Genomic DNA, 24,440 nt, shown 5'->3' on the forward strand with positions numbered 1-24,440 from the left:
ACCCTCAACTTTTCCCTTCCCTTCCATTCCCTACCCTCCACTATTACCCTATTCCCTCTTAAAAGGCCGGCAACGCACTTGCAGCTCTTCTGATGCTGCGAGTGTCCATGGGCGACGGAAGTTGCTTTCCATCAGGTGACCCGTTTGCTCGTTTGCCCCCTTATTTCATAAAAAAAAAAAAAAAAAAAAATATATATATATATATATATATATATATATATATATATATATATATATATATATATATATATATATATATATATATATATATATATTTTAGGATAAGGGTTTTGTATCTAGATAGGCTTCTACATTTTTTAACCGTATGCCTACTTAGATATTAATATTATAGACTGCTAAGACTTTTGTTTTTTGTTTCATTGAACGCGCTTATCTATTACATCTATTACATATAAATAAAATTGGAGTGTCTGTTTGTAATATTAAAATAACCGTTTTTTACTACATGAATATGAATATTTAGACGATACTTACACCAAAATAACAATTTTTAGAATTTTTGTCTGTCTGTATGTCTGTCTGTTTGTTCCGGCTAATCTCCGAAATGGCTAGACCGATTTTGACGGGACTTTTATTGGCAGATAGCAGATGTAATAAGGAGTAACTCTATACTTTTTAACCGACTTCCAAAAAGGAGGAGGATATTTTTCCAGTGTTTCCTAAACATTATATTTCCTCCATTTTCACACTGCCCCTTTGTGACCACTACTTTGAATCCTTATTATCGTCGTTACACCTTGGTTGCACCTACAAATACCTCTATGTATTTTAAGTCAATTTTTCAGGGGTAGACAATAAACTATTTTATTCAATGATTGATGGATTTGTCAATAAATTAAAGGATCATCAATAAATTAAAGTTTATACATTGATAAGTCCAACCATCATTAGATTAGGCCTCATATGGAATATTGTTCTCATGACTGGGCAGGGGCGCCAAAATACCAACTGCTCCCTCTGGATTGTATCCAACGAAGGGCCGCTCGAATTGTTGACTGCCATAGTGTTTCAAACAGCTTGGACCCCTTGGAATTACGTCGAGATGTAGCTTCACTCTGCATCCATCCTGAGGAATTGTTTGGAATCATGCCTGTGACTTTTCCAACTTTTGCCATCGTCCCACGCGAAAAACATACCATTGCATCCTCATCACCTTGATGAGTGGCAGTCTTCCACCGTGCGTTTTTCGCGTAACTTTCTGCCGAGCACTGTAAAACTCTGGAACGAACTGTCCCCAGCAGTATTTCCGGACCGATACGACCTGCAAACCTTCAAGAAGAGAGTGTATTCCCTTTTAAAAGGCCGGCAACGCACCTGCAGCTCTTCTGATGTTGCGAGTGTCCATGGGCGACGGTAGTTGCTTACCATATTCAGGTTGTCAGACCCGTTTGCTCGTTTGCCCCCTTATTTTATAAAAAATATAACGTCTGCTCCTAGGTAGACTATCGTAACATCAAAAATACAACTTTACAGGAGGAGCGTTTGAAGTTGCAAATTTGAACTACGACTTCATTTTTCAACCGATTGTTATGTAATCTGGCATGAGCAACAACAATAGTGCTAGGTATTAACATATGCAATAAAATACTATATTATATGTTTGGTTTAGCTAAAATTGTTGTTGCGATATTATTCTTTGGAAAATCTACAACGAAAATTATTGCAACTAATACTAACCACAGTTTACGTTGAAATTTTTCCTTGGTAAAATATAGTAACGTTTACATACCATACTATACAGGGGACTTCTTTAACGTTTTTGTACGGTATGTAAGACATATCTTCATTTACAGCGGAATAACCAAATTCGAATTTATAGTATGTTTAAGAAAATGAGATATTATAAATTATCGTTTCAAAAAAATATTACATGTTTACCTTTAAAAGTGTGTTTTAAATTTTAGAAGTAGGTCGTTGACACTATTTATACTAATGATGTGCAAAAAAAGTGCTAAAATATAGTATGTAATCAGCTAAGTTGGCTTGCAAAGCATCAATAATAAAAAAGATCTGCTCTATGAAATAATGCAATTTTCTAACATTCTTAAAAATCTATATGTTATGCTGTATAACTTAAAGTATGAGATAAGTATTCATCACAATACATACTTCAATACTAATATAATAAATGTGAAAATGCGTCTCTGTCGTTACCTCTTCACACCCAAACGAGGAAAATCGTTTGATTTTCCTGAAATTTGGTATGAAGATACTTAGGAGTCCTGGAAAAGGACATAGGATACTTTCTATACCGGTAAAATATACGGTCTCCACAAAACAAACGAATTTTTGGCGTTAGGAGTTGCGGGAATCATCTAGAAAATCATAAACCATTGCTAGGTAAGAGGTATATTATTTCATGTTGCGGATTGTTCTGAAGGCCTGTTGAGTCCACTATTACGAAAAATGACTCCTGTGAACAAGATATCCGTAGAAGAATTGGGATGGCTAAGAGTGCTAAATCTCAAAGGCGTAAAACCTGGCGTGACTAAAAGATTTCCTAAAAAAATAAAACGAAACTTGTTCATACTTTAGTATGTTCCATATTTTTTTACGGATCCAAGACATGGACTCTGAATTCTATAAACCGCAGACACACCTTTGATAAGGAAAATGCACCAAATTTCATGGACTTCTTTCAGAACTAACGCGTCCATCCTGGCTCCTGGTAAACATAAAAATAAGGCTCTCTACCACCTACCTCAATATATTTTACAATGCTATGGACACATAGCCAGAAAGAAAGGAGATAATTTTAAAATAGTCACTTGCGATACTGAGGGAGAAAGAAGAAGGGAGAAAATACCGAGGTATTTTCTCCCTTCTTCTTTCTCCCTCTTGGGACTGTTTCCCAAGGGAAACAGTCCCAATTGTTAGGACTAACGATTGGGACTGCTCCTATTAAATCCACATCACAATTAATGAGTCCAATGCCTACGAGGCTCTTCGACGGCGTAACATCATTAGGAAGAAGGTCATAGAAAGGAGAAGTTACGACCCTCTGACATGAGGAATATGACTATAGGAAGAGGATCATTTGGGATACTATACTAGTCCTGAAAGTTTCCTGGCCAAAAAAAAAATCATGAAACATAAACCAAGTACAATATATATTCATACTGATATTATTATAGACTTATACAATATACATGTATACTTTTACACCATATGAATGTAAAAGTATGTTTGCCTATCTGTCTATGCGTATGTTACCACCTCACGCCCAAACCGCTAAACCAATTTTTCTGATCTTTAGTATGGGGATACCTTGGATCCCGGGAAAGATCATAAGATACTTATCATCCCGAAAAAATGTTCCGTTTTCGGGCGATAAACGACTAAGCATAAGTTAGCCTTAAATAAGTTTAGTATTCTTAACAGAGCGAGATAGTATACAAGGCAAAGATTCGGCCTCACGTGGAATACTGTTCTTATGGGCACGGGCGACTAAATACCAACTATTCCTTCTGGATAGTAATCAACGAAAGATAGCTTGGATTGAAGACAGCCATAGAGTTTTTTTTTTTTAAACTGGCTTTGGCCCCCCACACATTCCCACCACTGTATCTCCTGTGTCGCCAGGATCGACAGCGGCATCCAACCACAAAAACACTTGAAATATGATCTCAGAGAGCCCGAGGGACATGCTAAAGCTGTCTTGGGACCCGCAACGAAATTAATCAGAAGAAAATAGGAGGGGTAGGCCATAGAGTTTCAAACAAGCTTGACCCCTTGGAATTACCCTCAAACGTAGCTTCGCTGTACATTTTCTATCAGCTGCTGTATCAATGGGAGGTGCTCCGAGGAATTATTGTTCGTAATCGCACCTCCTGCAACATTTCACCATCGTTCCATGGGAAAATATATCATCCTCATCACCTTAATGATTATTTCACTGTTAAACTGAAAGAAACTGCCATCAGCAGTATTTCCAGACCAATACGACCTGAAAACATATTTGAAACTCTTCTGGTGTTGCGAGTCTCCCGAGTGACCCGTTTGTTCGTTTGCCCCTAATTTCATAAATAATAGCTGTTTTAAAAAAAATAGATCGGTAAAATATCGTATGTTAATAAATAGTACGACGTAGAATGTGGTAAGATATAGATACAATAAATAAAAAATTATAGTTTCCGTAGTAGAATATTGTTTAGTAGTAGAATATTATCATACGATATTTATCATTACTAAAATTGCAACGAAAAAAATTGTAAGTTATACTTGCTATATATTTTTCGAAATAAGTTCCAATGTAAACGATTGTAAGTGGTACTAACTATAGTTTACGTTAAGGTTCATCCGGCGTAGATAATCGCAACTGATACATACAATGTGTAAATTTGGGTATCTGCTCCCGTATATTCCGCGTAGACTATCGCTAAGAGACTAACAATAAATAACGTCGGAGGCGTTTGAAACATACTACAGTTTACGTTTAGAAAAAGGCAGTTGTAGTTCCAATTTAATATTTTTTCTTGAAGATCCTAAGAGGTCTAACTTAATTCTATGCATTTTCGCATTAAAACGAATTTTGCCATTTTGTGGCTTATGATAGTCTACCTAGGAGCAGTCGAAATAATATTGTTTTATATAAAAATATTTTTTGTAGAGGAATTGAGATCATTAATTTTTTTAAATTTTCGTATGTACATCAAGAATTTAATTATACCTATATTATTGTTATTTTTTACTAAGCTTACTAAAAAAACTGTTGTGAAAGTTCAAAACCGACCATAAAGTTTTGTACATAATTATCCCTAGAATATTGAAGGAAAGTTTCAACCTTCATGCATCTAAAAACAAAACTCCATACAATAACGTGGGCTTCGATCACTAAGTGATCGAAGAACGTGGGTAACATTACATACGTCACATTATACTCCAGGTAATAACGACTGATGTGACTTTTTAAAAAAAACTACACAAATTAGGTATTTGTACTGTGAATCACATTATAAAATTCATAAAACAAAATCACATGCCCAATTTCACGTCAACTAAATTACTAGTTTTGAAAATATGAAACAAAATACGACACAAAATCTTTGAAAGGCTCTCCTGTAGAATGGCTAAATTGCAGATCCGTCTTTGTTCTACGATTGCGACGTTATGTTCCCTTCAAAACTCCATCGAAAGTTTCAGTAAAGCGTCTACCACTTTACTGAATCGACCGACTTGACTTCTTGACTGTATTGACTTTATACTGAGACATTGACTAGACTTTAGACCTGACTGACCTGACGATATAGAAAAAAGTATTATCTAGAATATTATTTTCCCGCTATATAATATTATACTCGACACTGGCCATAGTCATATAGCTGAAGTGCCATTATAAGAAAGATAATGTCAATTTTTGGCAGTTGACTTTGACATTTGACGTTAAAAGTTTTTGAACAAAAAATAAAAATACACTTGGTTCTATAATATATTTTTATTACAGTTATCTAAGATAAGTACTTTAAAATAAAATATATTTATTAGAATATTAATCAATAGGTAGTCTAAGATGTCCTTAGATACTGAAGAGGATGTTTTTGCTGATTTTAAGGTAGGAAAACATAACCTGACATTCGCCGATTTTTACTTGTAAAGGATTACAAATATTATAGTAAAAACTATGTTATAGACTCCACCGATATTTGAAGATTTGAGTGAACGTCTTAAAGATTATTTACTTAAGCCAGAAACGTTGGCAATTCACAGATGGGAACGATCACAAAGTCATTGGCACAGAACCCCAGATATTGAGTCGCTGTTTAAAATTGATGATGATGATCTCGGTCCCGACACCACTCTTGAGGTAAGTAGTCAACTGTTAGATATTTGTAAACCCTTACGTTACATACCTACATTTAATAAATTGTTGCCATAAAAAAGGGTAAGTAGTAAGGGGTGGTTCTATTTTTTCGGTCCCATTTGCTTTCGGGGTCAAAATTTGATATTTTCGAAATGAATTTTTTCGATCATATACTTTTAAAATGTTAAGTCTATAGTGTTCTACTTTGCCACGTATTGTGTATTACCATAAGATAATTAATCAAAAAGATATTAAACATCAAATAGCCAAAATTTCATTTCCAACGCTCATACGTTCCCAGATTGCTAAGCTTAGACACAATTTTCTTAGTGTTTACGTAATTAATCTTATCATGTTTTGTACTGGAACATTAGCTTAAATACTCATATTAACCATTTTAAACATAAGAATGAGCTCGTGCATGTGCAACATTGAGAGAACATAGGTTTTAATTTTGTCACGTGAAATTTTTCATATCGTTCCGAGCAAATGGTTTTTATGTTTTTGACCAAATCTGCATCTGTACATCTACGTGCAAACATGTTTCGGGACCCCCACACCCATGTCTGCCATACATTATAGGCGAGATAAGATGTGCGCATTGTTTCTCGGAGAAAATTAATTTTTTAGTTGCAAATTCTCGTTTTGTCACGGGTAAGCCTTCATTACCATCCATTGCCTATTTAAATGACTTTTGTTGCTAGTGATTTTTATAATACAGTATGATAAAGGCTATTGAAATACCTTCTAAAGATATGTTGCAGGGCTTTTGAAAAATATAAGAATGCAACAAAAATTTAAATTAAATGCCAAAACTTCATTTCCATCCACTTCATTCCCATCCATTACTTCCGATTTTTAAACCAATTTTCCGATTTTTTGGTATTATTTAGTATTTTATAACAGATTTTGTCCAAATCTTATCTATATATTACATTCCATTTTAATATTTCTTGCTGCGAGTTATTATGTACCAAATTACCGCAGATCGCAAAAACAGAGAATGGATTGCTTCATCATCAGTTGGTTCACTTGAATGATTCTATTTTGGGGGTTCGTTGTCTGTCTCATCACTGTTATCTGCCATTAGATAGAAAAGGGGGGCTTAATTAAGTCTGAGACAATATTTACTTAGGAGAAGTCACTGACATTCAAAACAAACATTTTTACCTAGCTTGTGGATTGTGGAACTCTATATAGATATTGTAGATTTACGCCCGGTCAAAGATATGCTTCTGGAGCCTTCAATGAACCGACGAGCACACATTTTCATGAAAAATATATCTTCGAATAGTATTATTCATGTTAATCTCATAATGAAACTAAATATGTGATTATTTTAAAATAACTAGTAATTTTAGTAACATACGGATAACGCTGTATATTTTCCTTTTAATAAGTACCTATCCATGTAGTACTAATCTAGCTAGTACTTCATAATTAAGTGATTAAACATAATATTTAAGATTTAAAACTGGTTTTTAAGAATTTAAGATTTTATTAGTTACAGAAACATATTATTGTTGCTAAGCATCACTATATATAATGCTTGTTAATGTATTTAAAGTGGTATGTAACAAATTGAGATATTATTTTCAAGAGTTTACTAAAGTTTACTAAACTAGTGGGCTCAAAATTGCATAGAACTGCGATTTGTGAAACTATTTCTTAAAATATTGTTTTCTTAAAAAATCTAGTAAGTTAATAGTTAGGTAAAGTACATGGAATGATTGTATACGATTATATAGTAGAACTAAAGATTGGTTGCATTTTTTAAATAAAATAGTAATGTATGACTTGTTTCTTACTTTTTAACAAAATTCTTATATTTTAGTTATTTTACACACACACACACATTCTTATATTTTAGTTATGTTAACACTGATCTTATTACTCATAAAAATAAAACAATAATAAGTATTCTGTTTATAACTAACATGAAATTCCTTAATTTTTTTCGCTTCCATATAACTATTTTTCATTTCCATCCAATCCTTTAAATTTCCATCTTATCCATTTTCATTTCCGTCTGTTGCATCATTACCATCCATCTATTTATATCGTAAATATAAATAGCAGACTAAGGCAATTCAGGGATCAGAGTAAGTATACAAGCCTACATACAAAATTTTATCGTTATATCTTTAAAAAAAAATGATTCTACAAAAATGGCCAAATGGACCGAAAAATAGAACCACCTACGATTCTCTCCTTATTGGCGTTATAGCAGTCGAATGAAGCAGATAGACCGCGTTTATTTTCGTGTTTTTTACCACAAAGCATAGAAGTAAATCTAGTATCTACAGTCTACATAGAGCTGGTGAACCGTTACTCATTCACTTACCCATTGCACCGTAATGTTTTATTGATATGTTGGTTTTTTAATAAACTTCATTTTATACCAACAATATAAAACCATAATTGCATAAAGCCTAAATGATATTAAATAAAATAAGAATTTCAGGTAGTAAGAGACTTAGTTACTGGCGAAATAATAGACTTGGAGGAAATAAATATACCAGTTGATGATGATGATGAGACATTATCAATGGCTAGGGCGCCACTGCCTCCTAACATGGCCACCAGAGGAACTACCACTCAAAACCCCTTCCTGCCAGCTGGCTTCGAGGAAGAGCTGCAAAAACTACTTGATGATGCTGCTAAATCAGCAGACATCACAATTGATACTGAATCAGAAGAACCTGGAAAATTTTTGGGGGAAGGTAGATAAATTAATTGGTGCAACATTTTGTCGATGCTACATCAAGCATGTATTTTGTTAACTTAATGTTTTTACTTCTTTCAGAACTTCTAACTACGCCTCCAGGGTGTGAAGAGAGCATTGTTTTTGCAGACGATGGCTATACGCTATTAAATAAAGTTAATAAAGATGAATCTCAAAAAAATGCGGATGAAGACAATGAAGTACCTATCAATATAAATCTTGAAGAGGTTGTACATAACAATGCACATTTAGCAGGTAAATAATGTGAAAATAGCTTTTGCCCCCTTCTCTTTGTTATACAATATTCTTTCAGGAATAAAAAAAATAATATAAAGTAAGTATATGAAGAGCTACAACTATCAAAATCTATACAGTAGCTTTTTAACACACAACCCTAGAAAATTTTCACCTTTTTAATATTATACTGTAATAATATAGAATGCTTAACAATATTCTGTTCACATTAATGCATAGCTTGATTATTATTTATTATTGATGACACTTTCATAATACAACTCGTCTTACTTATTGAGGCTTTCTAATTCACTAAGAAATTAGAGAGTTGTTTATCTTTGACCTTTCAGCCACAAGCAGGGAGAGAGAGAGAGAGAATGATGGCTTTTGTTTTGCTTTATTATGCATAAAATAAAATTATGAAATTATTTAAAAATTAGTTCCTGAATAGAATAATTTGAATTAGCTGCCTCAAACTGTTACATAATTTCATTTGGTTTAAATATCAATTCATTGGTTATTTTCAGGTCTCTGGCAAGATGATGATGATGTGGAAGAGAAACCAAAACCAGCTAAAGCAGTTGAATTATCAGCTGATTCGGATACTGACGATGACAACTTTCTAGAGAGTACAGTGATCAAACCACCTGTAGAGCTTCCTGAGATACCAATTCTAAACATAACTGGATCGTCGGTTAGGACTGGAGTTACTTCTACTGATTGGGCGGAAGTTATAGATGTAACACAACCGGTTCCAGAATTTAAAGAAAAAATCAAAGATCTAGCCCATGCATATCCATTTGAACTGGATAATTTCCAGAAACAAGCTATACTAAAACTAGAAGAAGGTCACCATGTGTTTGTAGCTGCTCACACCTCTGCTGGCAAGACTGTTGTTGCAGAATATGCTATTGCTATGTCCAGAAGAAATTGCACAAGGTACAGATATGATTTAGTTACGAATGCATTAAGTGTCTTTTCTGCAAGAAAAGTATATAGAATATAAAATAAGTATTTGGGTGCCATAATATATTTTTTTAATTTCATTTGTTTTTCAGGGCTATTTACACATCACCCATAAAAGCATTATCAAACCAAAAGTACAAAGATTTCAATAAAATGTTTGGTGAAGTTGGACTCTTGACTGGTGACTTACAAATCAATGCTACCGCGTCTTGCCTCGTCATGACGACAGAAATTCTAAGGTCTATGTTATACTGTGGCTCTGATGTCACTAGAGATTTGGAGTTTGTCATATTTGACGAAGTTCATTACATCAACAATGCAGAGGTATCTTTTAGATATTTACTAATTATTTACAGCTCTACTCTACGCCAGTTCATGTGATCACAATTACTGATGAAAATATGGATCTTTGTAGATACTTTGTACATGGATGCTTTAATCATGTAATGTATGTCCTTGTCATTCTTGTCACATTTCTAAATTATCAGGAAAGGACAAAACACTGTATAAGTTCAACTTCATCATATCTTGTCAGCAGAGGTGTGAGGGGGTAAATCATAAATTAGTGTTTAAATTTTCTGTAAATGTTAGCATTGTTTCATCTTTTAGCGTGGCTATGTATGGGAGGAAGTCCTGATACTGTTACCAGCACAAGTGAGCATCGTGATGTTGAGCGCGACAGTACCCAATACTCTGCAATTCGCCGACTGGGTGGGACGGACTAAGAAACGGAAAGTGTATGTGGTGTCAACACCCAAACGGCCTGTACCGCTATGCCATTATTTATACACAGGTACACAGTTTGTTTCGTTAATAATCGTATTTTGTTCAGCTTTGCAATTTAAAACATCACAAAAAATATTTACGTACAAGTATGTTTTGGTGCGGAGCTTGCATAATGGGCCGTGGGCCGTGGTGCGTCAATAAAATGGCGGTAACTTGATTTAGTTCGGCTACACGTGGTTTATAACTCCTGTTAATGTTGTATATGAAATAGCTATCTCAACTCCCTCCGCGAACTCGGTACGGTTAACATCGTCTGACGTGCGCTCCGGGAATTAAAATCGTTTTCGGTGGTTAAAATCGTTAACTGCGTGCTGAGTGTGTGTAAAAAGCTAGGTAACGGTGTAATCTACGTTTACTGTAAGTTTTTGAACACATTTGCCCGTATTTTATTGGATTTAAACTCGGTAAGTAATTTCCTTTGTTCATTTTTAACAGTAAGGAATTGTAGGTAGGTAAAAATATTGTATCGTCGGTACCGCGCGCGCTGCGCCGGGCGCCCGGCCTTGCGATCAGCTGGTCATAAATAGTGTTATTGTTGTTGTTAACTTTGAAAACAAGACATAATGTCTAGCCATAATAACATGCCGCCAGATAAAAATACCAACCCATTTGAAAGAAGGGACGGCATACCTCGTTCCCCGCCAACTTCAACCGGCAAACGTTTGCTGTCCCAACTATCGCCTTCATCCGTGTCACCAGTCGAAAAACGTCACCAACCCATAAGGGACGAACCGCAGTCCCCGGTAATTTCATTATTAGACACTAGCAGCGCAGTCGATGATTCGTTTAATTACTGCGAGTTAGTCCGTGAAGCGTCCTCCTACTTGGGAAAAATTAACGAATTCGCTAACGACACTGTCTCGAGGCGCAATAACTTTGCCAATAAATCCGATATAATGAACTTAACACAAAAACTGACAACCATAGTTTCTCTTCTTGCCATTAAAAACTCGTCACTTGAAACCAAAGTCGCGAATTTGGAGCGAGATTTACTATCCGTTAAACTTAATCAGGTCGTGAAACCGGCCCCCGCGGCGACTCCGGTCTCTTATTCCGAGGCCCTCAAACTGAAACTCGCGAAATCGGTTCCCCCCGTCGAGACACGTAAACCACTCCCATGTGTTATAGCCTACCCCACGCAAGAAAAATCGGCGGAATTAAAATCGGCAACTGAGACCAAGCAGGCTTTGATGAAGGTCATAAACCCGGCCGACGGTTTTCAATTTCACGGCGTTAAGAAAACAGCTAATTCGGGCGTGCTTCTGCGCCTCACGAGCGAGTCGCAAGTTAAAAAATTAAAGTCAGTCGAAGCGCTAAAATCTGCCGGCCTCCGTCTCGAGACACCCAAGGGGCGTAGCCCGCGCATCCTCATCAAAGATGTTCCACAACACATTACAGACGATAATTTTCTATTATCCCTGTACAACCAAAACGTAAACGGCGAAATTAATGTGACACAAGATCAATTCATGAGTTCGACAAAAATAGTAAGACGTCGTATTTTAAACAAAGAATACAATAACCGTAAATGGATAGGTATCGAACTAGACCCTAAAGTGCGTCAACACCTCATCGAAACAAAAGAAAAACTTTTTATCGACTGGGCGATGTGTCGCTTTGTAGATGACGTCGAACTCGTGCGCTGCGCTAACTGTCAACAGTATGGGCACACCGCTAAATTCTGTCGTGACACAAAGCCATGCTGTAAACATTGCGCTGAAGGTCATAGCTCGGATAGCTGCCCAAAAAAAGATAAAGACGACTTTAAGCCGGTTTGCGGTAGTTGTTTGCGATATAAAAAACCGACCGACCACCCCACAGGCTCCCCAGATTGTCCTACGTATAAGTCTAAAATGGAGCATCTTATTTTAACGACTCGGTATGGATAGTTTAAATATAGGACAGTTAAACCTCCACAATAATAAGCACGCAACGATAGAATTAGAAAAGTTGGTTTCCGATTACAATTTAGACTTGGTGCTCGTACAGGAGCAATATCAACTCGCGTCGCTACGGTCGAAGATAGTACAAATTAATAACCTAGCTCGCGCGGGTATTTACACACCTAGATTTTCAGTCACGGCCTTAACTAACCTTTCGACGTCGCACTGTGCGGTAGCCGAGGTCTCGTCTTCTCAGTTTAGATTTTACGTTGTAAGCTGCTATTTTCAGTACTCGGACTCCGTAAGTCCACATTTACATCAACTTCGCCGCGTATTACAATCTCTCGCGGGTAATAAAATTATTATTGGCGCCGACGTCAATGCATCCTCGCCCTTATGGCACGGCCAGCTTAGGTACACTGACCGCGACCGACGTACCGCTGTAGAAGACTTTATTGCGGAGTTTAACCTCCATATTCACAACACCCCCGATGCACCACCTACCTATAGTAGCCCAACGGGCGAATCGTCGATTGACGTCACGTTATCTAGCGCGTACGTCCAGATTAGGAATTGGCGTGTCCTTCCCGATGCGTCATGTAGTGATCACCGCTTACTGGTGTACGAGTTTTCTCGTGCGGTCCCGAGTGATACCGTAGTCAATTCTAATGAATATAAATACAATGTTAAGAACGGCGATTGGAAATTATTCCGCTCCCTCATTACCGCTCATGCCGGAGACTTCACTCGGCCGGATTTAAACGTCAATGAGTGCGCGGAAATTATGTCAAACACATTTGTTTACTGTGCCGATGTAGCCTTGGGTCGTAGACCTCTTAAAAAAGTTCACAACTGTAAATGGTGGAACAGTAATCTTCTTAATCTTCGTCGGGAATTTAGAAGGGCCAGGCGCAAAATTAATAATCTTCGTAAATCTGGCCACGACCGTTCGGATGATAATTACATAATTAGTTTAAATAACCTACGCATTTCAAGGTCACGTTATCGCGCTGCCGTTACAGTAGCGAAAAATAATATGCTGAAGAATCTCGCGAATAGACTGGATAAAGAGGGTCCCTGGTCCTCTTTATATCACGAGCTTAAACCCAGTAGTAGTAATGAGCCAAACTTTTTCTCAAATATTAAAATTAACAACTCTTACACTTGTAGTTTAGAGGAAACGGCGAAGGCATATCTAAACGTTCTCATCCCAGACGACGAGCCCTCCTTGGATGATGAACACCATCGCGACATTAGGAGTAGAATGTTAGACCCCATTCATACACCGGTCTCAGATGTACCAACCCCGGAGGAGTTTATTAAAATAGTAAACCTTTTGCCTATAAAAAAATCTGCGGTCGAGGATAAAATATCGAATTTTATGATAAAGCAAGCGTGTTTAGCGGCCAATTCATCGATTCTATATGTTTACAACAGATGTATCGCAGAAGGTATATTTCCAAAAATTTGGCGTTCCGGTTGCATAAAATTAATACCTAAAGCGGGAAACAAACCTCCTGACGACCCAAAATCTTACCGTCCGATAACGTTACTGCCTTGCTTAGGTAAATTACTAGAACGTCTCATCGTACCTCGCCTGCTACCCGGTGGCCCTAAATTCCATAGCCACCAGTTCGGTTTCACCGCCGGGAAATCGACTGTGGACGCGGCGTTAGAAGTAAGAAAAATAGTTAATTTGTCGGAAACTAAATACGTGGTCGCTATTTCATTAGATATTTCCGGGGCCTTCGACCATGCCTGGTGGCCGATGGTGCTATTAAAACTAAAAAATCGAGGGTGTTACTGCAATATTTATTCTATAATACATTCTTACTTTTCTAACGGTCAAACTAAGCTTCGTCTAGGACATTGTACACATGTCAAAGATTTAACGTGCGGCTGCCCTCAAGGATCGGTAATTTCGCCTAAATTATGGAACATCGGATTCGACGATTTGTTAAGTCTTCCACTTCCACCGCTTTGTATACTAGTTGGTTACGCCGATGACGGGTTTCTTATCGTTCAAGCAAACTCGCGTTCCGAAATTGAGTCTAAAGCCAACAGTAGTCTTAATTTAATATCTGACTGGGGTAAGCGTAATCGTCTGAAATTCGCCGCGCAAAAAACTTACCAAATTCTTTTAAAAGGTTCCCTTATATCTTCCCCTAGCATTAAACTTGACAATATTAACGTTAAACGCAAACAGTCGCTCTGTTATCTTGGTTTTTACTTAGAAAATAAATTTACATTTTTAGAACATATAATTCAAACCGGTGAGAAAGCGAAACGCAACTTTTACTCCTTTACCAAAATATCTACTTCGACATGGGGCCTTTCATTCAAAACCCTAAAATTAATTTACACTGCTACTTACCTTGGTAGCATTTGCTACGGGGCCCCCGTGTGGGCCGACAGAGCAACTATCGGCGCGGCTCGTCGCAAGTTGCTACAAAGCCAACGTCTTGCTCTTATATTCTTGTGCAAAGCTTACAGAACCACAAGCACCGAAGCCTTGCCCGTGTTAGCCGGAGTTTTACCCGTTGACCTTGAGATTCAGCGTCGTGCGACAATGTACTATCATAACAAAAACATTGACAACCCGTTCTTTCTAAGCGCTCGCGATAAAAATAAAATAGCAAGATTGTTTGAACCTTTAGAAAACTCTTTGCAAAGCCTAATCTCCGAATGGCAGACGCGTTGGGACTGTTCCACCAAAGGGCGACATCTTTATAATTTTTTCCCTAATATTCGTGAACGACTATCCAAACATTGGATGGATATTGATCACTGCGTTTCTCAATTCCTGACCGGTCATGGAAATTTTAAGGCCAAACTCTACGGATTTAATCTGGTAGCATCACCCATGTGCGAGTGCTCGACCGAAGGCAACATGTTTGAACAAACAGCTCATCATGTTCTCTGGGAGTGCAGTCTCTGGCAGGACGAAAGAACTACAATGCTAAACAACCTACTCTGCACATCTGGTGTCGCATACTACGGTGATCTCGTGGACAGCGCTAGGAACTTCCGTGCCTTCAAGCGTTTTTGTCACAATTACTATTGGCAACAGTCTAACACAATAAATTAATTTAGCTGTAGCATAGTAGTCACTATTATTATTAACGTTAAGTTCCCGTGGTGCTTCTCCCCTTCAGTTCTTTGACTTTCGGTCACTGCAACTTTGTGCTGTCTCCCGCTTTATATTGGGGAGGGAATCTGGAATTCTTCCTACTCCTCCTATTTTCTTCTGATTAATTTCGTTGCGGGTGCCAAGACAGCTTTAGCATGTCCCTCGGGCTCCCTGAGATCATATCAAAGGGTTTTCGTGGTTGGATGCCGCTGTCGATCCTGGCGACACAGGAGATACAGTGGTGGGAATGTGTGGTGGGCCAAAGCCCGTTTTAAAAAAAAGCTATCTCACATTTTACTATATGGCGGTTTTGGTATAACTTTGACCACGCGCCAAAATAGCCTTGTAGGTCTGCAAAGTAAAAATACAATTAATAAATAAATGACATTTAACCCATCAAGAACCATAAACTCACCGGTGAGCGAGACATAATAGAATAACAATAGATTTCCAAGAATCCACGATCGAAGGATTAAATCTTGATAAATTGGTGGACTCTATTATCGATAATTTTCAATATACATACTCCACATTGTTTTCAATATGAATTATTGATATTAGATTCTGAAATTCGCATGTTAAGCAGCCTTTGTGTAGGAAACTATCTATTCGTTTATCGAGCGGGAACCGTACATTTTTCCGGGATAAAAACAATCCTATGTCCTTTCTCGGGACTCAAAGTATCTCCATGCCAAATTTCAGCAAAATCGGTTCAGCGGTTTGAGCGTGAAGAGGTAACAGACAGACAGACTCACTTTCGCATTTATAATATTCAACAATTTCAGGGACCGGTGGTAAATCGAAGCACGAAAGATTCCTCGTCGTAGACCAAGAGGGCAACTTCCAACTCCGCGGGTACAACGAAGCGGTCGCGGCGAAGAAAGCCCGCGAGAACGACAACAAAAACGCCTTCAAAAAGAACATGGCGCCGGCGGGCAAACAACAGTTTCTAAACCCCAAAGCGGAGCAGACCATGTGGGTGGCGTTCATAGACCATCTCAAGTCCAAAGACAAGTTACCAGTGGTTGTTTTCACGCTGTCAAGAAACAGGTGCGTCTTCGGTTTTTTTTATAACCTAAATAAACGATGAGAGGGGGTGGCTACAGCACATTTCTTTGTGTGCTCTTTATGTAACATCGAAGGAAATTGATTCAAAGTACATTTCAGATGTGATCAAAACGCTGAAAATCTTATGTCTGTAGACTTGACTGATGCCAAAGAAAAAGGACACATTCGTTCATTCTTTGCGAGATGTCTACAAAGACTGAAGGAACCTGACAGAAGATTACCTCAGGTAACAGAAAAAAACATTATTAATATTAATAAGGTAATCTAATATTATTATATAAAAATCCGCTATAACTCCAGAACGCATGAACCGATTTCCACGGTTTTGCATTCGTTGGAAAGGTCTTGGGCTTCGTGAGGTCTATAGATAAAAACATCAGAAAAAACTTCAAGAGAAAAGAAGGAAAACAGGGAAAATCATTTTATGGCAAAACAACCGTTTGCCGGGACAGCTAGTATTATATATATTCTTCTTTAAAAATATTTTTAAAATTATCTAATTTTGTAGGTGGTCAGATTAAAAAGAGTCCTAGAGAACGGAATCGGTATTCACCATAGCGGCATCTTGCCGCTCTTAAAGGAAATTGTAGAAATGCTCTTCCAAACTGGCTATGTAAGTACTTTTATATTAAACATATTATCTTTCATTTGACTTTGTTTATGTTACTGGATATAAATGTATAAAATTATAGAAAAGTGCGAGTGTGAAACAGTTGACTTTTAACTCTCAATTGAATCATACCACCTGCAACTTTTCGCCATCGTCCCACGCGAAAAACATACCATCCTCATCACCTTGATGAGTGGCAGTCTTCCACCGTGCGTTTTTTCGCGTAACTTTCTGCCGAGCACTGTAAAACTCTGGAACGAACTGTCCCCAGCAGTATTTCCGGACCGATACGACCTGCAAACCTTCAAGAAAAGAGCGTATTCCCTCTTAAAAGGCCGGCAACGCACCTGAAGCTCTTCTGATGTTGCGAGTGTCCATGGGCGACGGTAGTTGCTTACCATCAGGTGACCCGTTTGACGATTGTGTTTCAGGTGAAGATCCTGTTTGCGACGGAGACGTTCGCGATGGGCGTGAACATGCCGGCGCGCACGGTCGTGTTCGACGACATCACCAAGTTCGACGGCGTGCAGTCGCGCGCGCTCGCCCCCGCCGAGTACATACAGATGGCGGGCCGCGCCGGACGACGAGGTTAGTCAATAATTATTATTATTAAAGTTAAATTATGTTAAAGTGTAGTTACTAGTTGAAGTTTTTTACATAAAAACGTTTACCGCTCGTCAACTTACACTACAAGTGCACTTTTTTATTCTAAGGGTTGAGAATGAGTTTTTACTTTTTATCACTTGTGAGAAGGGAGGACGAAACTAAAATTATATGACATCAAAACAGCGCCCTTGTGACAAACAATAGAAACAAACGCGCTGTGTGCCGATAAAAAATTTTGATTCCTAAATTAATAGGAATCAACATGTATAGTCTTTAAATAAAGAACAACTAGCTGCTTGTCCGAGCTTTCGAGCGATTCAATAAAAATTCAGTTAGTCAGTTAAAAAAGTCAGTTAAAAATGATTCCTAGCTAGATCGATTTATCGCACCCGAAACCCCCTATAAGTATACTAAATTTCATGAAAATCGTATATATATATATATATATATATATATATATATATATATATATTATACAAGAATTGCTCGTTTAAAGATATAAGACGCACTGACGACGCGCGTTTCTGATGCGCTCGTCTTCTGCGCGTTTTCATCGCGTTTAAAACTTTAGGCTTCCTTGCGTTTGCTGAGCGTTCAATTTACGTTTGTATCGATACAAACGAGCGTAAAAAAAATTACGTGTGGAACGGCCCTAAAAACACTCTGTACAAATTGTAGTAAACATGAGAAGTGTTTAAAAGTAACACTTACTCTGTTTCTTTCAGGTCTTGACGACACGGGTACGGTGATAATCCTGTGCAAGGACAGCGTGCCCGACCAGATGACTCTCAAGAGCATGATGCTGGGCATACCACAGAAGCTGTCTTCCCAGTTCCGACTGACTTATGCTATGATATTGAGCTTGCTGCGGTAAGTCCCTACATTTGTTAAGTTTAGGCAACGAGTAGAAATATGCAAATCAAATTAAAACTTCGTATATGATTATTCGTACTTAAATATACATGCAATAACTTATGTGCCCAGCTTCCTAACTAGCAGTTAATACAGCAAACAGTTTAAGGGAGATCGCAGATCGCAGAAGGACTTTTTATGCGATCGAGTCTGCGGCGCCCATACAGTCGACATGGCCGCGACATTGTATGGGCGCCGCAGACTCGATCGCACAAAAATTCTGTCGTCTGCGATCTCCCTAAACATGCGTCTTATTTACAGAGTTGCAACCGTCTCAGTTGAGGGTATGATGCAGCGCTCATTCCGGGAGTTCCACCAGATGTGCCAAACGGACAACTACCGCAAGCAGCTTCAGTTAGCTGAGAAGGAATACTCGGAGAAGTGCAGCACCCCCCTCCCCTCGCATTTGACCCCCCTCGCTAACTTTTACGACACGGCTGCAGAATACATAGACATACTGAACGAAGTCATGCCGATCCTCCTCAGTCAGTCTAAAGTGGCTAAAGATTTGGCCGCCGGAAGAGTGTTGATACTGTCAGCTGGGCCGTATATAAACCAACTGGGGATATTCCTCAATGCCAGTGGTATGTACACTCTGGGCAACCATTCTAACGATACGTAAAAAACTGTGTGATAATTTTAAGCCTTGTCCCAAAAACTTGGTTGAACATAAGTCCATATTATTATTACTAGAGATCGCCCAATGGTCGAAATTCGACCTTAGTTTCAACGACATTTGCCTTAGGACTACTACGTTTAATTTGTAAAAAAATATTGACTTTATCATATATTTTTTTCAACTAGTCTCTGGGACTCAGCTGATCTCAGACTGGCCGTGTAAGCATTGTCTTATAGTATCTAAGATTCAATAAAAAAACTATAATCCATTTTCAATTGGTCAACTTGTTGTCAACAGACTTCAACCATAAATAAAAGAGTATAATTCGTATGTATTAGGTTTGTCACTCAAAAATCTGTCATCTTCTTGAGTGTGCGTATTGTAGTGTGTGTAATGTTTTATTTGTTAAAAATGTGTGATAAAAGCATAATTTCAAAATAATATTAGCTCGATGCACTCCTTCACCATATAAACTATAACTGTGCAAAATTTCATTCACCTACATTTCCGCATTTTTCGTCAAAGTTTTTCGCTTGTATTAATAATATATTAATAATAGACGCTGTTAAGCATTCGTGTACTAACCCACCCAAAAATTACGTATTGAGTTATGAATGCAGTTATGTTCTTTAGATGATTTAGAACAAGACTGCATTCAACATTTAACAACAAAAAAAAATGTGGGTTAGGACACTAATGCTTAACAGCGACTAATTATTATTATTACAAATTGATAGATGTCGGGCGGACCACGTGCCAAAAGATTCTTGAAAGACTGTATGTTTTATACGTATAGCAGAAAAAACTGACATGCTGACATTTTTCAGGTCCGCGACAGACGCCGTACAAAGTGCTGGTGTTGAACACCGTAGAACAAGACCCCACGCGGTACAACTTCGAAGTCGACGAAAACTGGTTCAGGATGCTCAGTTTTACCGAACAGTATAACAAAATAGGTATGTGGTTAACAGAGTAAGTTGTTTTTAAGGGCCACATGCAAAATGATACTTGCTTGTGTCATGTGATGTTGATAATATAATAATTATATTGATGATTGATATTATTATTGATAGACTGTAGATGTGACACCGGTCAAAGTAATAGTTGTAAAGTGTCACTTTACAATTACATATCTCCAGTGACACTTTTCAAGATGGTGGTGTTAGCGGGCCCCTAGACGAGCAATTTTATTGCGCAATATCAGGTATTGCGTAATATTATTGACCGTCTAGGGTTTAGTCTAATTGTAAAATAAATTACTGTTTAATAAAATTGAAGTGTGATATTGCACAATACAATTGATCGTCTAGGCCAGTTTACTTATGCGCCAAAACATTGTTGTAAGATTTTAGCTGCTATTACAACATTGTTTTTTATTTGAATTTTTAATTTTAATTTTACAGGCACAGAAGAAAGCACTCTCGACCACACAATCCTATGCCTCGCGCCGAAGAACATTGTAGCAGTCACTAAACTAAACTTTAAAATTGATGCCAACATCATAATACAAGACTGGGAGCAACGACAAATGCCAAGGTATTCAAATAAAACTTATGCTTAATTAGTAAGGCTCATTTGAAGTCTTAATAATTATTGCTAATTGATTATTAGTCAAAATATTATCTTCTGCAAAAATCCAAAAAACGATAGAAAGATGACAAAAATACAAAATTTAGATCATTCTCATATCATACTCAATTTACAATATCATTGAAATAAATAAATAAAATAAATATTTAAAAGTCCAAACGTCATCCAGGCACAAAACTTTTTTTTATAAAAAAGTTTTGTGCCTTACAGGCCCTTAATATTTTATAATATGAAGGGCTTGTTTCACCACTTACTGATAAGTGCCGGATAGGCTATCCACTACTTAACTTGACAGATTTAAGTATGGAGAATTCGTCAAGTTAAATTGTGAATAAGCTATCCGGCACTGATCAGAAAGTGGTGAAACAGCCTTATCAGAAAGTAGTAATTATTATTATTTTATACGTAATATCCAACTTTAACTTTTTACCTCTCCACTCAGGTTCAAAGACGCCCCCGTGGGTTCGACGTGCGCGAAGGCGGTGCAGGAGTTGGCGCGCGCGTCGCACTCCGCGCGTACCGGTGCCGCGCCAGACATAACACCACTCACGCAGGGCCTCGCGGTCACGTCTGGGGAGATACTCAAGTCGCTGGACAAGATGAATCAGCTACAGGTAACATAATTCTGAATCATTCAATGTAATCCTTTATCTAACCATATGAACTGAACACCCATGTTCAAAGTCTTATCAACTGAGACAGCTATCATAATAGCAATATAGGTCACACTAATATCATAAAGGCGAAAGTTTGTGAGTTTGTATAGTTTTTTTTTCTCCACAGGCCTAGATGGCCGTGTTCTTGCTTAGTTTATATTTTATTTATTTTATTGTAAGTAATCATAATTTTCAAGTAAAATTGTACGCGTCAAACATTCAGTATTTCGCCTTGAAGGGGATCTAGCGTCGTACCCTCTGTTGTTGTGGGTATTTTTAGTTGATTGGCCACCTGTTGGCAACTGCCGTCATCTTCCCGGAAGTCATCTTCTTGACTGGGATGTCGTCGAAGTCTTGATCTTCCGGGGTGTTGATGTTGGAATGGTGTTCATGTTTGGGCCTCAGTTTGTGCCCAGTGGATAAGTTTTCCAATTTCCTCTCAATTTACGTCCACCCTTTGCCTTTCGGTGTTGTGGCATTTGCTCGGGTTCAAAGATGGGTGGAGTTCCTGGGATGTTAAAGAGTGTTGGTCCATGCCGGTCCCGCTCACTGGGGTGAGGCCTGTTGTTTCGCCTTATTGTGTTGGCCACCTGTTGTTGGCTGATGTCCTCTGCCCTCTGTTGGTAGTGAGGGTGGTGCTTGTTGGCCACCTGTTGGTGGCTGGTGTCATCTACCCGAAAGTCATCTTTTTGACTGGGATGTCATCGAAGGCTTGATCTTCCGGGGTGTCATGCTGTCTTCTGTGTCAGTCCGGTATTTTGTTAGTTATGTTGCCATCATGGAGCTTTCGCCGAGACCAGTTTTTTGATGGTGGTATGGTCCCGGTCCTTGATAGCCATCTTGGCGTTATAATCCATGATGGCCTGAGCAGATGTCTCTATCACTCGCGTTATGAGTTTGCCCAGCGCGTCTTCCGTGTCGTCTGTGTAATAGACGATTTGTTCCGTGTGACGCGTCAGGGCAACCACCGCGTGTGATGCACTGTCATGTACCTGCAACTTCCTCTTCTGCGCCCCTAGACAAGTGGCAAAACGCTAACGCTAAGGCTACAAAATGTATGAATTTGACATTAGTATTCGCTAGCGAAGCGATGACTTATGTCAAATCGCATACATTTTGTAGCGTTAGTGCTAGCGTTAGCGTTTTGCCACTTGTCTAGGGGGCTGATGTTTAATGACGTATACTCTTTTGTAAGTTGTAGCACAATCCCTGGGCCTCGTGTATTGTGAGTTTGTATGTTTGTTACTTCTTCACGTGTAAACGGCTGGAGCCATTTTATGTTTTTTCCGGGGCTCTAAGTATCTCTATATCAATTGTCATCGAAATCGGTTCAGTGGTTTGAGCATTAAGAGACAATTTTCTTAATATCACAAACAGAGATAATTTTCTTTGTGTTTTAATATAAGACACAAAAATAAGTAATTTAAGCTGTTACGGTCCCAATTTTTTTATGAAAATTTTAATTACAGGCAGAAATCGAATCGCTACGAAAGAGCACGGACATAGCGAATTTCAAGCGGGAGTTCGCCATCGTATACGAGCGTAAGCAAGCCGAGAGGAAAAGAGACAAATACAAGCGGTTGCTCTCTTTCGAGAATCTAGCTCTCTACCCCGACTACCAAAGGAGGTTGTGTGTTCTCAGAGAACTGAATTACATAGACGAACACGACAGCGTTATACTCAAAGGCCGAGTCGCTTGCTGTATGGGCACGAATGAGCTTATAATATCAGAACTCGTGTTCCGAAATGTGTTCACGGATAAGACGCCTGCGGAAATCGCGGCGCTGCTCAGCTGTTTCGTGTTCCAAGCGAAGACGAGAGTGGACCTCATACTTCCAGACAAATTGGCGGAGGCGGTGAAAACGATACAACAGATAGATCAGGAGCTAACTAAGATAGAGTCTAAATACATGGTAAGAATTATACGGCCAAATACTAACTTATTTTAGGCCGCTCATATAACATGTTGTCCTTGACATTCTCCCGGACAATGACAGCTATAGACTGTCTAAGCGGGCCCCTAGACGATCAATTGTATTGCGCAATATCACGTATTGTATGTACGTACTTACAATTTTCTTGGCCATCTAGGGTTAATATTGAACGCGCCCGCCTTTCAATCTTATTGTCAAATAAATTGTTTAATGTTATTGTAGGCCTAGGCTAAGGAGCACCCAATTTTTATAAACTTGCATTTACTTAATTTAGATGTGCTAGCATAAAACTATACCGGTATGAAAAATAAGATATTTACAGCAATGAATAAGTATAAAAATAGATTATAAAATGCAGTTGGATTTTTTTTGTCTATTCCCAGGTTGGACAGTTCGAGGGCCAAGCCGAAAGACTGAACTTTGGTTTAGTCAGAGTTGTGTACGAGTGGGCGCTAGAGAAACCCTTCTCCGAGATCATAGACCTAACAGATGTCCAGGAGGGCATCATCGTACGATGCATACAACAACTTCACGAGGTAATGGGAAAAATTTATTACTGCACTAGTCATAGTGGTAACTGGTAACTTTTAATTTCGTTGCAAAGATATTCGATTAAATCTATTCGCGCAAGATTCTTATATTTTTCCTAAAAATGTTCCTTTGTTTTGTTGTGTTATAAATATCCCTGTCGTTCTAACGTTATGAATAGTCCTGCAAGTTATAATTTCAATATTTCTTTGTTTTTAGCTGCTAGTCGACGTGAAAGACGCCGCTGTGGCGATAGGTGATCCTAAATTACAAGCTAAAATGATGGAAGCCTCGACAGCTATCAAAAGAGATATTGTATTTGCTGCTAGCTTGTACACTACGCAACGAGAGACTACAGTTTCATAATCATGG

At 38.2% G+C, this 24,440-nt stretch overlaps 1 protein-coding gene across 1 annotated transcript; it reads left to right on the top strand.

Annotated features, from left to right (window-relative positions):
• The first annotated feature begins 5,476 nt into the window (after nt 1-5,476).
• Nucleotides 5,477-24,440, top strand: LOC121726073 (helicase SKI2W). The gene is made up of 19 exons (XM_042113301.1): nt 5,477-5,572; nt 5,651-5,824; nt 8,286-8,544; nt 8,628-8,801; nt 9,308-9,719; nt 9,839-10,070; nt 10,356-10,539; nt 16,331-16,595; nt 16,713-16,839; nt 17,122-17,226; nt 17,655-17,811; nt 18,555-18,699; nt 19,003-19,325; nt 20,188-20,316; nt 20,764-20,896; nt 21,393-21,564; nt 23,076-23,519; nt 23,924-24,076; nt 24,288-24,440. The coding sequence occupies exons 1-19, from the start codon at nt 5,531-5,533 to the stop codon at nt 24,432-24,434; spliced, it is 3,777 nt and encodes a 1,258-aa protein (XP_041969235.1). The 5' UTR covers nt 5,477-5,530; the 3' UTR covers nt 24,435-24,440.

The sequence above is a fragment of the Aricia agestis genome, chromosome 4 (assembly GCF_905147365.1).
Source record: "Aricia agestis chromosome 4, ilAriAges1.1, whole genome shotgun sequence".
Lineage (NCBI taxonomy): Eukaryota > Metazoa > Arthropoda > Insecta > Lepidoptera > Lycaenidae > Aricia > Aricia agestis.

Excerpts from the sequence above, each read along its gene's own strand:
- LOC121726073 (XM_042113301.1), top strand. The coding sequence starts at position 5,531 with ATGTCCTTAGATACTGAAGAGGATGTTTTTGCTGATTTTAAG. Across the intron at positions 18,700-19,002 it reads ATGATATTGAGCTTGCTGCG|AGTTGCAACCGTCTCAGTTG; the intron begins GTAAGTCCCTAC and ends TCTTATTTACAG. Across the intron at positions 23,520-23,923 it reads AGATAGAGTCTAAATACATG|GTTGGACAGTTCGAGGGCCA; the intron begins GTAAGAATTATA and ends GTCTATTCCCAG.